Below are 16,392 nucleotides of genomic sequence, written 5' to 3'. Positions count from 1 at the left end.
ACCTCCAAAGATAGGTTATATACTTTTATTTACCAAAAGGTTCAATATCGGACACTACATCAAACATATGATTTTTAACAGTGAACTCCTGGTACATATAAAAGTGTAAATGCAACAACAATGCAGTTTCATAGTCAATAAACATGTAGTATAACATTGCGGATTAATTTAAAGGAAATTTTCGGAGACATTTGCAGAACAAATATCACAACCATTATAATTTCGTCTCCGATTCGTTGTTGTTTTGACATTTAGTATATCCATCGAGATTTCGTTTTCTGCGTTGACTCGTGCAACTTTTCATTCAACAAGTACAGGTAAATAATTGTGAGTTCATCCACTTCGTGTCATTTTTTGAAAGTGGAAGGGTGGGGGTAAACGGAGAAAAAGGTTGTCTTCATGTTTGTCTGAAATTTCTTGGTTTAGCAAGAAAAATAGTTCTGTCCAAACCCCAAAATCGTAGAAAGGGGGAGGGGGTTATTGTTCAGTGCATTCCGTACATCAGATCAGTACAACTCATCGGCTCAGCCTTCTATTTCTGCTACCATTCATCATCACTATAGAAAGTTACCACCTAATAAAACCCATCTTTGTAAAAATAGCGAACTTTGTACGTGATAATAACGGGTTAAGTACATCACAGGTCATCAAAAGTGGGGGAAGGGCGTTGTTATGTGCCTGGAGATTGATACATAAAATGTGATTATTTGTTTCATAATTGCATAGCGGTCGTTTATTAAAATGACGCAAGAAAATCTAAGTAAGCATCCACATACGTCATAAAGGATACACAGTACTGCTATTTTTTGTGTGTAGTCTTCCGCTACGAAACATCACAACTTAAATCTAATAACTGGATATTCGCTTGCAACATGAAAAACAATCTTCAAATCATGCAGATACTTTTGCATCAGAAACGAATCATCTTTATCCATCACTAATTTGCCTAAGTGACGCATAATGTTCGTAATTTCTATTTCTGAAGAGTTCCAATCTTTAATGGTTCTGATATAGATGGCAGAAATGGAACTATTGATGCAAATAGTAACGAGTTTAATATTTGAGATAAAATTCACAAATTTGTCTTATCTTCTCAATTCATCAACCACAGAAACTGGTTATCCCAGGACATCAAAGTTTTCCTCAAGGACACATTTCTTAAATGATTAAGAATCAAAATCAGTAAGCATCTAGCGAAAGGAAAAATTGAGCGTTTGTTATATTTTAAAAATGGGTAAAACCATTCTGAAACTAAATCAAGTAGACAAAATAACATAGAAAATTTACTTACAGGAAATATATCCCCTAAGATAGCTAATAATCATGGATTTTCACAAGAATTTGGGACCCGTTGCTAAGGAAACGAATGTCCTTGGATACCTGGCCCGTAAAGCGTTCAAATTCATCTTAAAGTTTGTTTTTGTATTAAGTGGGATAAAATCAAATATATATCAGCGGCTTTTGAAAAAAAATGTTGACTTTCCATGAAATGCTTGATGCTTTCTGATTTTGACTCTTAAGAATTAAAATGTGTCTCTTTTTCAACATCAATTGATAAGCAGTAGGAACAAATCTTTTATCACGTAAATTCCAGAATATTTCCCTTTCTCAATTATGAGATCATGGGGGTGGGGATCAAAATTTATTTAGAATTCTTCTATGATTGAGAATTTTAAAAACTGATTTAAACAATGTTCCAGACAAAAAAATGTTTTATTTAATAATATGTACGAGCTAACTCTCTAGTAAGAGACAAATAATTCTTCTCTCTGTACCAACTGTCCAAAACGTAGGATCCCAAACATTTATACAATTGTATTCAAATTAGGATGCAGATGTATATCAATTTCTTAGATAAAGTTTTTTGCCATATTCATGGAGCCAAACCAAGCTGGTTTGTCTTTTCATAGTTAGATATTGAATCAGAAAATGCACCCTTTCAGGATAATATATGCCAATACTTAAGAATCTGTTGCAAGACACTAAGGTACAAAGGAAATTATCCCAATTCGGAAAGTAAAGCTTTAGTACTTTTGCTATGAATTCTAGCAGAAAATCGACAAAATTTGATAATTTTCGAAACGTGATTTTTTGTCAATCTTTTTCAAATTGGTCCATTTCTAAACATGCACGAAGAGTATCAAAGGATTTACAATCTCACAGTCACAGATTACTAAGGGTGTAAGGGTGTAATGGTATGATCAAAAAGTCTTTACATCAGGTTCAAAGATAAGAACTTTTTTAAAAGTAAATTTCTATGGCTTTTTTGTAAAGTTCATTCTGTGCAAGAGAAAAAGGTACCAGATGAAATGAAATGAATACCTAGGTATTTATAAGAAATATCACATTTAAGAATAACACCATTCCTTCTGAAGTTATAATTCTAGTGTCTACCTGTTTTATTGAAAATCAATCCTTATATAGTCTTTGTAACATTCATATCCAGGCACCATTCCTTATATACATATACCAATCATATCATAAAATTAACAACGAACAATAAAATCTAATTGGAAAGCATTTATTATATTTCATATCGATTTTTGACAGAGAGAAAAATGGCGTTACTCATAAACAGATATAGAAATAAAATATCTAAAAACTTTTCTTAATGCAGAAGATGATGAAATAATTGATTCGGACATCTAAACAGAGAAAGTATTTTATCCATAAAATTGAATGATGAATATGCAAGAACTTGATAAAAGAAAATAGGAAAACAATAATAACAACAACAACAAAAGGAAATAAAAACACCTCCGTCAACTATGCAACGAAAAGCAACTCTAGCATTATTACGTATGCTTGTGAAAACGTTAAACATTTACTGAGTGTTTACAGCTACAAAGAAGGCAATTATTGTCACGCTATTGATAACAGCAACCGTATAACCAAAGACCCTATCGAGCTCTGTCGCCAGCCTCTTCCAAGAATCCATTTGCTTTTCTTCCGTTTCTAATATGGAATCAATCTCCTTAGCAATGTCGTCCTTAACGGCCAAAATTTTCAACATCCATAGATGCAAGACATTCATTTTTGTGTTTCCAGGTGTGTGATAAATGTTAATTACAAAGACTTCTAGTACAATGGTAATTCCGCTAATTAGTAAATGCATTGTCATACATATTCCAAATACAAATATTTTTTCGCCAGACTTTGGGACAGTCTCACTGATTATTGTCATCAAAACGGCAAAAGTTAGAAATATTGCCATGGTCATGTTTATTTTTTCACCGGACTCTATTGGAACAAGGAAACAGACCATATTAAGAACAGACAGCATGAGGATAGGTAAAATCGTATTGCAAATATGGAAAAATGGTTGTCTTTTCATGACAATAGTGAACTCTATCTCCGTGAAACTTTTTTCATGCTCCAATTTTTTCTTTTTAGTAAAACTGTGTATTATTTTCCATTCTTCATTATGCGCGTAGTTACTTAAATCTACTGTTTCTGACAATTGTCCTAATAGCAAATTTTCGTCCTCAGAATAAAGAGTTCCGATTCGAATCGAACACTTCTGGTTATCAAATGGATACATGCTAATGTCCAGATCACATCTAGTTTGAATTTCTTTATTCCACCATATTGTAACCATTCCTCTATATTCAACCAATACTTTACCAAACCGAGATCCAATACTGCATTTGTTATCGGAGACTTCGTTCGCCACACAGATGTCTGGAATCCAAACATTTTTCTGTGGAACAATAATGGAACTTATGTTTCCGAATTCAGTTTTGTTCCAAGCAAGCTTAAGGTCTAGCCACTGAAGGTCAATCCACACAGTGGAGCGCAGCGTCTGTCTGGTTTCCATAAGAGAGTGAATGGCAATTAAGTTGACGGACACATTGACCAAGACGGGTTCTTTGTTTCCGATCTTCGGCCTCACGACAGAGTTGTAATCATTTTCCTCGGGGAAAAGCTTTTCAAAAAGGCTGTATTCGGAATGGTTTGAATGGGGTATGATATTTGCTTGGCAACAAAGGTGTTGCAAAAATACAATGATGACAGTCTGGATTAGCCTCATAATTGCAAAGTTTCGGCTTTTTCAATCAAGTCCAGCAATGCTCATCTTCTTTGAAAATCATTTTTTTAAAAAACAATGCTTCAGTATACTCAGCTCCACTTAGCGATATTGCATGGTATGATATTCCAAGAAGCGTCTTATCAGCACATGTATCACACGCGGAGGATGTATTGGCTGAGAAACGCAACAAACTTCATCCTTTTTCTCTGGATCAGATGAAAAACCTATTAGAAGAATGTTTAACAACCGGTGGTGGGCTACATCTATCTTATATTAAATATAAATTTATACACTGGATTCCATATTGTAGAGGTTCGTTAATGATGATATTTTTCAGAATTCCTCACGACCTAGCATGTCATCATTCTCAAGAGAACATTGTTATCAAGATGCTCTTCATCATTCAGAATTTATTTTCCAGGGACAAATCTAACACATGTTAATTTCCAAATGCATATTGAAAATATTCAACATGGGGTTTAAATAATTAATTTGCCTCTTGATATGATTAAAATCTATTTTGTGGGGAGATGATATAAAATCTGATGACCTTGCTGCATCGCTGAAGTAATCCACACAAATTCATCTGATTTATAAAGTATTCATAAATGAATACAGGTTATTTCATAACTATTATTAACTTTTGGTTTCGATCTTGTGGGATTTTTTTAAATTTTTTTTTTTTAAATATTTGAACAAACTTTTGAAGAGGTAAAGTCTCCAAATCAAAAGAAAATAAAAAATTAAAGGTATTTCAAAATAAACATTGAGAGAAAGGGGAGAAAGTTAAAAAGGAAAAACTCGAGAGATTTAAAACAGAACCGACTCGGTTCGAGAATAGTCAGGACGAGACAGCTCATCGATTGAGCAAATTAAATTCGATTCGATTCGATTCTTTATATCATTTTCATTTTTATGAAAATTCGATGCTTCATTTAAACACACATATTTTGATCTATTCTCATGATTGACTATTTACAGTATCTACTTGAATAAATAATGTTCCTTCATAAACTTATGTTCGAACAAAGAATCAATTTATCCGAACGCAAAACTTATTACGTACGAAAACATAACCAATTTGTTCGAAAGAAGAAGAATTTCAAACGGAAAATTAAATAATTTGCTTGAACGAAGAATAAATTCGTCTGAACGAAAAACCGAATTGTCTTGATGAAAGATTAAAACACTAAGTTCGAATGAAATCTGAATTGTCAGAACGAATTGATCTGTCCGAATGAAAAATTTAGTCGATGGAACGAGAGAGAGAAAAATCGTTCAAACGAAACGTTCATTCGTCTGAATAACGAACTACATCCTCCTAACGAAGAATTTATTTGTCCGAACGATTAGATATATTTTCTTGTGACCCTTATACGCCACCGCACTAATCTTACTTAAAAGTTAGAGAAATGAATGGTAATTGTGGAATATTCGCGTGTAACAAAATTTGCTGACAACACCATTTTTAGGTCACCTGAATCATTCAGGTGACCTATTGCTATCTGTTTTTGTCCGTCGTCGTGCGTTAACATTTGAACATTTTCAGCTTTTTCTCTGAAACCCCTGAACCAATTTCAACCAATTTTGGCATATAGCATCTGTGGGTGGAGGGGAACAAAAATAGTGAAATTCGTGGTCCCTGCCCCCCTGGGGCCTGAGGGGTGGGGCAAAAACCATCAAAATGAGTGTAATTTTAAAAAATCTTCTTCTTTACTCCTGGACATCAAGAAGCCAAACTGTGGGCATAATTATAATGAGCGTTGAGCCCTCTACCAAAATTGTGAAATTCATGGCCCCTGGGGCAGGGGTTCTTGTGTTAGGGTGGGGCTCTATTGGTCATATAGTGAAAATGTAGAAATTCTTTGAAAATCTTCTTCTCTGTCTCTGGGTATTAAGTAGACAAACTAATAGCATGGTAATGATGAGCAAGGATGCCTCTTCAAAAATTGTGAAATTCATGACCCCTGGATCAGGGGTTCTGGTGCTAGGGTGGGGCTCTATAAGTCATATAGTGAAAATGAATTATTTCTTTGAAAATCTTCTTCTCTGTCCTTGGGTATTAAGTAGACAAACCAATAGCATGGTTATGATGAGCAAGGATGCCTCTTTCAAAATTGTGAAATTCATGGCCCCTGGGTCAGGGGTTCTGGTGCAAAGGCGGGGCTGATTGATTATAAAGTGAAAATGCAATATTTTTTTGAAAATCTTCTGTTTTTGTCCGTCGTCGTTCGTCGTGCGTTAACATTTGAACATTTTCAGCTTTTTCTCTGAAACCCCTGAACCAATTTCAACCAATTTTGGCATATAGCATATGTGGGTGGAGGGGAACAAAAATAGTGAAATTCGTGGTCCCTGCCCCCCTGGGGCCTGAGGGGTGGGGCAAAAACCATCAAAATGAGTGTAATTTAAAAAAAGCTTTCTTCTTTACTCCTGGACATCAAGAAGCCAAACTGTGGGCATAATTATAATGAGCGTTGAGCCCTCTACCAAAATTGTGAAATTTATGGCCCCTGGGGCAGGGGTTCTTGTGTTAGGGTGGGGCTCTATTGGTCATATAGTGAAAATGTAGAAATTCTTTGAAAATCTTCTTATATTGGTTTTATCTAAGGAGTAAATAACCCTTTTCTGTATGATGTCTCAGACTAGGTTTTTTAAAAAGGATTATTGATTGAACATAAAAATGACACATGTACTTCATGACCACATAGCTATTCAATGTTTCTTCCATCCAAAAGTAAAATTCTTATATTTAAACACAAACCTAATTCAAACATTGGAAGGTTGTTACATGATACTCAGGTGACCTATAAGGCCCCCGGGCCTCTTGTCTATATAACCATTTAGTCTGTAGAAGAAAATTTAAAAGTGTAAGACTTGAATATGCACTCAGCATTGAACTTTAAAAATCATAGAAAATGTAGCGATATGACTGCTTTATTGAATGCAAATAATATAACATTATTATTTATTGAATGCAAATGATTTATTGAGTGCACAAAATATAACAGAATTATTTATTGAATGCAGATAATGTAACACCAGAATAGTGCTGAATATTAAGGATGAATGTTTAATGGATATATGATTCAATGACGCATACTGATTTCAAATGTTCTTCTTCAACTGGTCTCTTGGGTTGAGAAATGATAAATAAATTTTTGAGTCTTCTGTGAATTGGGCAATAGAATAATTGATCATCTCAGAATATCAGTAAATCACGGCTCCACCAAATTACTTGAAAATTAACTTCTTCAAATTAAACACTAGGTTGTCTGATGTAACTGACAAAACGTATACCATTACTAAAGAACACCGAAATCTCAAGAGATATTTTACCAAGCGCTGTAAGGTTATTGTCTCCTGTGCGTCATGAAATCAACTTTTGGCAGACAATGAAAATGAAGCAACATTCCCGCTAATATATTATAGAGATGACACTAGATGTTTGTATATGATGTCCTGGACTGCTCTCGTATTGATCGGAGTTAAATCAACCAGCAGTCCATTACTGTATTGCAAAAAAAGCATGCCTCAACCATGTCAAATTGTTTATCTTATACCCACAGGGCCAGTTAACCGATGAATAGACTGAAATTAAGGGAACGTTTAGTTATCACCCGAAGCACATATCTGTCAATTTTGCATATTTTTTTCTTCAAACATAGACCTTTTTAATGATGCTTGTATCATATCCAGTCTTTTCACAATCTCACTCCTCCAGTCAATTGAGTAGATAATCTATATCACTGATTTTTTTCATAATTTAATCACACGCAAATCTAAACTATCAGACATATTAAATCACACCATTGACATATCTATTTTAGAATCTCCGAATATGTGGGCTACAGAATCATAATAAGATGACTTTTTCCTTGAATCATATATATATTTTTTTTATCAATTTCAGTCAAACCTCGTTATCTCGAACTCGATGGGACCAAGAAAAAAACTTTGTGATATCCGAGGATTCAAGATATCGAAGGTAAAATACTTAAAGAATAAGTGGTTAGACTTCCAAATCACTTCGACATATCCATGATATTCGAGATAACGGTGTTCGAGATACCGAAGTTCAACTGTATTATCATATTTATTTACAAACACTCACCGTTCTTACGTTTAATTCACAAAATCAATCTACATTTACTGTAACGAAGAACAGAAATATCAGCAAAGTGTTTATTATAGACACGGCATAACCAAACAGTCTGTCCAGTCCCATTGCTAACTTTTGCCAAGGGTCTGTCTCATAAGCGGTAGACACAATTTGTTCACTATCGTTTGCTGACAGGGTATTGGGTTTTTCGTTGTCATTTTTGTCATTTCGAACAAAATGTTTGAGCATCCACTTGTACATCTTGTTCATTTTCGTGTCTCTTGGTTTATAGTAAATGTTACTAACAAGAACTCCTACGATGATAGTTGTCCCACTCATCAAAAGATGCATGGTCATAAAAATTCCAAACTTAAAAACGTGTTCAGAAGACCGAGGAACTGTTGAACTTATCAAGGTCATGAAAACAGCAAAGGTGAGAAATATGGCCATTGTCATACCTATTTTTTCACCGGACTCAATTGGAACTAGAAAGCACACCATATTTAAGACAGACAGCAGAAGAATGGGAAGCACAGTACTGTACAAATAGAACAACGGTTTCCTGTCAATAACAATGGAGAATTGCAGCTCCGTGAAATTTTTATCGTTATCTATTAGAATTTTCCCAATGGTTCTGTTGAAGATATCCCATTCTTCACTGTATACATAATTACTTAAATCTATCTTTTCAAATTTATTTTTGAGTTTAATCTTTTCGTCTTCAGAATACCAGGTTCCAATGGTAATGGAGCACGTCTGTCTATCAAACGGATATTGACTAATATCTACGTCACATCTTGTATGTACTTCTTTGTTCCACCATAGTGTCACCTTTCCAGTATTTTCAAGCAATGCTTTTCCTTCCTCTGATTTAAGCAAACACTTATCATTACTGACTTCATTCGCGACACAGATGTCAGGGATCCATATTTTATCCTGTGGAACTACAATTGAATTAATGTGATCATATTCGCTTTCATTCCAGGCCAGATGTACGTCTGTCCACTCCAGGTCGATCCATACTGTGGTCCGCAGTGTCTGAGACCTCTCGATCAACGAATGCAGTGCCACCAAATTAATGGAGACATTAACAAGAATTGCGTTTCTGTATTCCAGTGTTGGTCGCACATTGGGATTGTAAATGCTCGTATTCCCGTTAAATAGTTTTTCAAACAGCATATACTCTGGATGATCATGATGTTCAGTGGTTATTTCAACAGCATTATTAATTATACAATGATAGAATATACCGATCAAGAGTTCCGCTCTCATCATATTGCTTAGCAGATGTAGTTATCAGAGCTTCGGTGTTCCCTTTATGTATCCTAATGCTGCATAACTCTGGCTTCCTTATCTGTGCAAGAGGAGTAATACATTTTTTCTTAGAATTTCGACCGATATTAAATCTTTCTTTGAAAAAACAGTCACTTTTGGAAACTACATCTAAAGATAAAACGAAATTTAATAAATTCTTTAAATTATAGTATGGGTTTTAAAAATTAAATTGATGAAGATATACTGAGTACTAGTAATTTTGATATTTTCTCAAGTTATCGAAAATAACTGATATAAAAAAGAGCAAGTATATTCTATACTGTACGTTGGAGTAAAATTAAGAATTAATGGTGTTAAATCAAAAGAAAATTTAAAATCCTTTGAAATCAATTAATTATCCATGTTATCATCAAAAAATAATTACAAGAAACAAACCAATGCATACAGTAATGTATCAGTTGATTGATACGAATAAAAAGTAGAAGACTCACACTTACCCCAAATCAGTAAAAAACAAATCAGTCATCCATATGCTATTTTCCCTCATTTTAGGAGCAAAAAATGCGATACTTTTAAGCCGCCGAGTAATACAGCAGTTTTATTCTCAGAGGAATGTAATATTGAAACACTGTTCAAGTCTCTGCTGTGCGACCACTGGGTGATGCTGGCTTGTCTTACCATGACTTTACAGACAAACCTCTACTTTGCGTTCATTAGTGTTACTATTTGGACTGTAAGCGGAAATTCACAAGAACCTTCTATCCATCGTGCAGTGTTTAAAGATTACAACACTTGCATCAGACCGGTCAAAAATCCTACCACTCCTATTACAGTTGAGATCAATTTGGTACTACAAAGTGTGTATGGTTTGGAAGAAAAGCGTCAGATATTACATTCGTCGGTTGGAATCCAAATGAGCTGGGTTGACGAATTTCTGTCATGGAATGCTAAGGACTTTGATAACATATACAGTATTCTTGTTCCGTCTAAGAAAATCTGGACGCCTGACATCTGCATAGAAAATGATTTATCAAATGATAAATGTATGAGTGGAAATTCAATTGTTCAAGTGAACGCAAACGGCAAGATACATTGGTGGATTAATAAAGAACTGGAAACGAAATGTGATATAGACATAACTAAGTACCCGTTTGATCACCAAACCTGTGAAATACGGATCGGGACATTGTATTCATCCGACCAGCAAATTCTGATTGAATCCAAACTCAATTTCACATCTCTATGTCACTTTGATGAAAATGGTGAATGGAAGCTACTTGGGAAAGTCAATGAAAGAGTTCAAACTGCATACGGTCGAAGGAATTTCACACATATTGGATTTAGATACAACTTTAAACGCAGTGTGTCATTCCATGTAAATAACATAATAATACCATTGATAATCCTAACGTGTCTAAATTTAGCTTGCTATTATATTCCGTTTGACTGTGGATCGAAACTATCGGCTTCTATAGACGTGTTTCTTGCCTTTGCTTTGCTCCTGGTCGCAATAAATGATAATATTCCGTCATCTTCGGGACATAACTTCATTTTAGGATTGTTCATGACATCACAGTTAGTTTTTAGTGCGTTTACGGTCATTGTGGAGGCTTTCCTGTCCTTTCTATATTGTTACAACTCGGATATCTCTGTGTCTCCGATTCTCCCTCGACTATATTCTGTCATTCATGGAAATAAAATTTCAAAACAACGGCGGGAACCCAAAGAACAAGAAGACTCCGTAATGTGTGAAAATTCAGAAATACATCCCATACATTCTGACAGAGGAAGCAGAAGGTACCGGAAAAGGAATTCTACAACAACGTCATCAGTACGTTCTAAGTGCTCCCCCCAATCTGATTGTTCTCCTCCATCATCTATTAACTGGACTTCGTTCACTATTGATCTTGAGAGTAAAGCCTTTATTGTAATGTTAGGTTTGAATTTTTTAAGTTATACAATTTCTTTGAGCTTCTTTCTTGTTTAAATCATCGTAAATTTATTATATGATGTGATATTTTTCACTATATATTTCATTTAGTGTAGATAGTATGACGGATTTTCAGTGCAACTTTTTAATGGCACTGAAAATCAGCGATTCAGCAATTCATGGTGCCATTTTAAGTTCTGCTGCAATTTTGACAGGACACATCCAATATTGAAAGCTAAACAGCGATAATTCATACATTTATATTTCTAAAATCTTTAAGAGTGCTCTTACATAAATGATAGACTAAGTATCAATGCTCTTTTATAAGTGAATATTCATATTGTTTCTGAATTTTGTTTCCATTTTTCAATAAAGTTCCGTGTGTTTCTTTGGAAATAGTTTAGAACATTTAAAATTTTAGCGGCCGGTTTGATGCTTTGCATGAAAATTATCTTGTATATCACTTATATTTACATTTTGGGTTTCCCTATGACCCCTATGTGCGTCCATGATATTGAATATACAGTATCTTTCAAATTGAATTATAATCTTTTAATGCATCTCCTAGAACATCACGTGGCGGTATTGTAACTGAAGGCAGAACACTAATCACAATTTGTAAAACATTTCAGTTGCATGAAATATAAAGTGAAGAGTATTAATATATGTATGCGGCTGTTTTTCCTCCTTCTATGGAATTAATTTCCAATTTCAACTGCTCTTTAGAATGCAAAATTTGGAAAGTAGAATGACTGAAAACAATATAGATCTGGTATTGTAATATTCAATTAGAAAGAAAAAGGGTGAAGTTTTATTGAGCACACTACGATATCTTCAGATAGGTACATGTAGGAATATCATAATGAATCATGTTGTCAATGAAAACGAAGTGATCAATGCTGGGATACAGATTGTGACGAATCAAAAGCAAGGAAGAGTCAAACACTTTACGGACATTGAATAAGACAGAGTCAAACACTTTACGGACATTGAATAAGACAGAGTCAAACACTTTACGGATATTGAATAAAACAGAGGGTGACTTGAGTGAAAAGCAGAAAAGAAGTTCATGCAAAAGGTTGTATATTTCAAGGTCAACTCCTTGTGAAAATAAAAATACGATAGTAAGAGTATATGGCAGATTAGTGAGAAGCTGAATAGAGATTCATGAAAAATTACCAGTGGTTTATTTTAGTAACATGTTAGAGAAGCTAATAGATTGATTGACTTTACAATGGCAGACATCACCGTGGGGGAAGAAATAGACACCATCCATTGTACAAAAGGACATCACTGTGGCAGGTTACAAACAATAACATTGCTGTACATGATCAGTCTGAATTAGCTGTCTTTATCATGTTCAGTTGTTTAATGTAATACTAGAAACAGGTGTTTTTCCAAGTGAACAGATTATCAAATCTTTAGCGGGATGTTTACTACTTACATTATATGACGGTTCCTACTAATGCACCTATACATTCTAAATTTTTATTCATTGGTTTGATAAATTGGACGTCTTGATCTAAGTTTATTTTATTCCTATCAAAACTTTGAAATCGAATTAAACGAGTTTTGAAGTGGTTTGATAATCAACAAATATAATATTAGCAAAAAAGTTGACAAATCGTAAAAATATTTCCGATATCATCTGCGATTTGGCTGCGTATGGTTTAAATGTGTCGCCCTCTGAATATCATCTGAAAATATCTGGAATGTTTTGAACTTGATTGATTTCTCCAGAGATATAAATTGTCAGAGATTAGCAACTTCTCCAAGTCTTTTCGGGGAAAATGCACACCCTGAGTTAGATCAGGATCCGTCTATGCTAGCAGATAGGATTACTCAACTAATGATACATTGCGCATCGACGTTGAACACTCATTGGCATGTATATAGGTTTATCATATGAAATGTTTTTCATCCATTTGGTAAGGTTAAGCGAATTATTTTCATACCAAGTGATACAGTATTTCTCGACCATTTCTTCTTATATAGCATTTCTTGTTTTCAGTTTTAAAAACCCGCGTTCGTCTTTTCTCGTGAGGATTCTGGTTAGAATAGGTCCTCGATACCCATTGCTTGTCGTAAGAGACGACTAAATGGGGCGGTCCTTCTGATGAGTCCGTAAAATCCGAGACCCCGTGTCACAGAAGGCGTGGCACGATAAAGAACCCTCACTGCTCGAAGGCCATAAGCGCTGAGCATAGGCCTAAACTTTGCAGCCCTTCACCACAATGGTGACGTCTCCGGCTCCATTCGAGTGAAAAATTCTTGAGAGGAAAGATGTACAATTAATCAATCAATCAATGTTCTCTCGGATAAAGCGGTATTTATCTCTTCACGTTAGGTAACATACCGAGAGTTCCGAATAGGTGGACAACGTCGATGCGAGATGTACTTTCGTTTCACGGTACATCATTTGTCCTTTCTATGGGTTATGGTAAATAAATCGTGTGGAAAACGGATTCCTGGTGTACATTAGTGATATTTTTTTTCATGACTTAGTACTTAGAATAGGAACCATTTCAAAGACCTGAGGCAGTAAGTAAGCGAAATACGGGAAATTAACAGGAAAACGATATTCGAAGTGAGGGGGGCGTTCGACATCATGTCCACCCTTGTTCAAATACATCTTCTGTTTACATTTTTTTAATGGGATCAGAGTCATTTCTGGCTACTAACAGTTTTCTTTTCGAGTATTACGGAGGTTATTACTTCATGACCGCTCTGAAAGATTTCCCAGCAGTCGTCACATGGAAATTCAACAGAATGTTTTGTGCTCCTAACGCTATTCACAGGAACCGGTGATTTTGTCTGCAATAATAATAGTTAGGGGTCTATATATGCTAATTATATACCGCACCCAAATAAAACCACAAGGAATGACACGGATTTTTACTCAAACTTCGATTCAAAATATCTCTAAAATTCTGCTTTTATCTACACCCACCCCAAAGTTCTTTCTGGTCCAGTAATTTCAATATTTATGTCATTGATCCACCATAAAAATAATCCTCTTCGACGCGTATTTAACTCACAGTATTTGATAGCTTTGGGCGACCACTTTTTGACTCATTCCCTTGTTTGTCCTGGTGGGCATGAACAACTTGTTTTCCATGATCCCGTTTAGGCATATAACTCTCAAGTTTGAAAGTAGAATGTATTATATTTGAATAATGAAAAACGACTGATCTCTTTAAATACAGTGATGCAGTTATATCAAACACAAATGTATCAACACATTAAAAAGTTCATATAATTTTATTCGATCATTTGAGGTTATGTCATTGAACCCAGTCTTATGAATAATTCAATAAATATTCGACCAATAGCTTGACAAAGAATCAAAGACCAATTAGAAGTAATTTTACTGAAGCGTATACGGATTGTAAGTTCACAAAAATGGCGTCGATCCATGAAAAGATTATACGAATTCCAAATATCACCGTTAAAAGAAGAGCAAAGGATCAGGATCTCTCTCTCTCTCTCTCTCTCTCTCTCTCTCTCTCTCTCTGTGTGTGTGTGTGTGTGTGTGCGCGTGCGCTTGTGTGTGTGTGTGATTAATACCAAGTAGGTTCCGATATCACAGCAAACTTGTCATGTTAGTGAAAACTGACGCAATGCTGTCAGATCTTTCTCCAGTGCACCGGTTAGAGAAGATATGATTTTAATTAGATTGCGTGAATATGTTTTTCAATTTCAGTATATGGCGTTTGCTAGCGTTGACCAGGAATTGTGGTTGCACATACAAGCCCCCTTAGCACTCCCAGTAACAATAAATTCGATTTCCGGGGGAATTGTCAAAAAAGCTCTGCCGATACAAGTATCTATGTATGCGTTGTTCAAGTGTTTCTCATCAAACCCCTTTCAAATCATGTCAGCTCTGAACCCAACACTCCACAGCCATCTGGACGTGTCACACAGTCAACACCCAACAACAACCCAATATAAGACATTTACTTAGACATCAGTAGCATAGCAACTACCTATACAAATTGAGCATTTATAAGTTATTTTTAAATGAAATATTACACAGCAATGAATAGCAATGTTACCCAGACAAAACTACAGCAGTAGAATTATTACAAGGGTTTCATGTGGGGTTCGACACTCATACAATGCTCCAATGTATGCGACAGTTTGCATAATCTTCGATCATTAGAGGGGCTGGAGAATCAAGACAGTATGACACTATAAATTAATTAATTGATAATGAAATACATCTATGCAGGGTGGCGGTACCACTTCCTACACCTCCTTTCTAGCCTGAGGTTATCCTAACAGTCATTTGACGTTACTTTAAGGGGATCATACACGATACACACTGCATTTGAAATATTTTATAAACAAAAAGATTGCAATGAACTCTTGAATAAACATAACTGCCCTAAGTGAAGAAGTACTTAATATAAAGCACAGAGAAATTAACTATTTTATGGATTCCCACTCCCGCCCCTGCCCGGGGTTGAACTCACGACCTGCGGAACTAAATCTCCTAGCAGCGTGTAACTAGCGTTTCTGTGAAGTATGCAGACGGAAAGCGTCGTACCCTCATGTATATTTAAATATCTCTCTCTCTCTCTCTCTCTCTCTCTCTCTCTCAATATATGCTTTTTACAAGTATCAGAGAATAGAACATTTCTAATGCAAAAGTAGGTTTCAATATCATTACTGTCATTTAGGGCAAGAACTTAAGAACTTAACTTCATGGGGAAACTACTAAACGAGAGGTTTAATGAACAAAAACGCCTCTTCATTCCATGTACTTCTATTAAATTTTTCGTGTAGATGCCAGTTTAACCATTCTGTTCCTATGGAACTCTTCAAACTGACAAATCCTATATCTATTTTCCTTATTCTTGAGGCGCTGGGTAAATTGATGCACGTTTGCAATCACATCGCGAGATTTATCCATTTGTTTTGACGTAAGAGCAGTCCACGCATTCACTGAAGTTGGTTACAAGTACAAGTATACATAAAGATGATTCATCATACCTTGGGAAACAAAAGCCACGCCCAAGAACATGCAATTTAATCAAAAAGTGAACAGATTAG

The 16,392-nt window shown here is 35.1% G+C and overlaps 2 protein-coding genes across 2 annotated transcripts; both read right to left on the bottom strand.

The window, feature by feature from the left end:
- Window positions 1-2,505: 2,505 nt before the first annotated feature.
- On the bottom strand, window positions 2,506-6,969 carry LOC130051633 (acetylcholine receptor subunit alpha-like). Its single transcript, XM_056153809.1, has one exon. It carries the CDS (start codon window positions 4,028-4,030, stop codon window positions 2,825-2,827), a length of 1,206 nt encoding a protein of 401 aa, XP_056009784.1. The 5' UTR covers window positions 4,031-6,969; the 3' UTR covers window positions 2,506-2,824.
- Window positions 6,970-7,780: 811 nt separating this feature from the next.
- Window positions 7,781-9,407, bottom strand: LOC125680928 (neuronal acetylcholine receptor subunit alpha-2-like). The gene has a single exon (XM_048920755.2). The coding sequence runs from the start codon at window positions 9,405-9,407 to the stop codon at window positions 8,169-8,171; it is 1,239 nt and encodes a 412-aa protein (XP_048776712.1). The 3' UTR covers window positions 7,781-8,168.
- Window positions 9,408-16,392: the final 6,985 nt, after the last annotated feature.

The sequence above is a fragment of the Ostrea edulis genome, chromosome 2, assembly GCF_947568905.1.
Source record: "Ostrea edulis chromosome 2, xbOstEdul1.1, whole genome shotgun sequence".
Classification (NCBI taxonomy): Eukaryota; Metazoa; Mollusca; class Bivalvia; order Ostreida; family Ostreidae; genus Ostrea; species Ostrea edulis.
The sequence above is the reverse complement of the archived record's forward strand: the minus strand, read 5'-3'. Positions and strand labels throughout refer to the sequence as shown.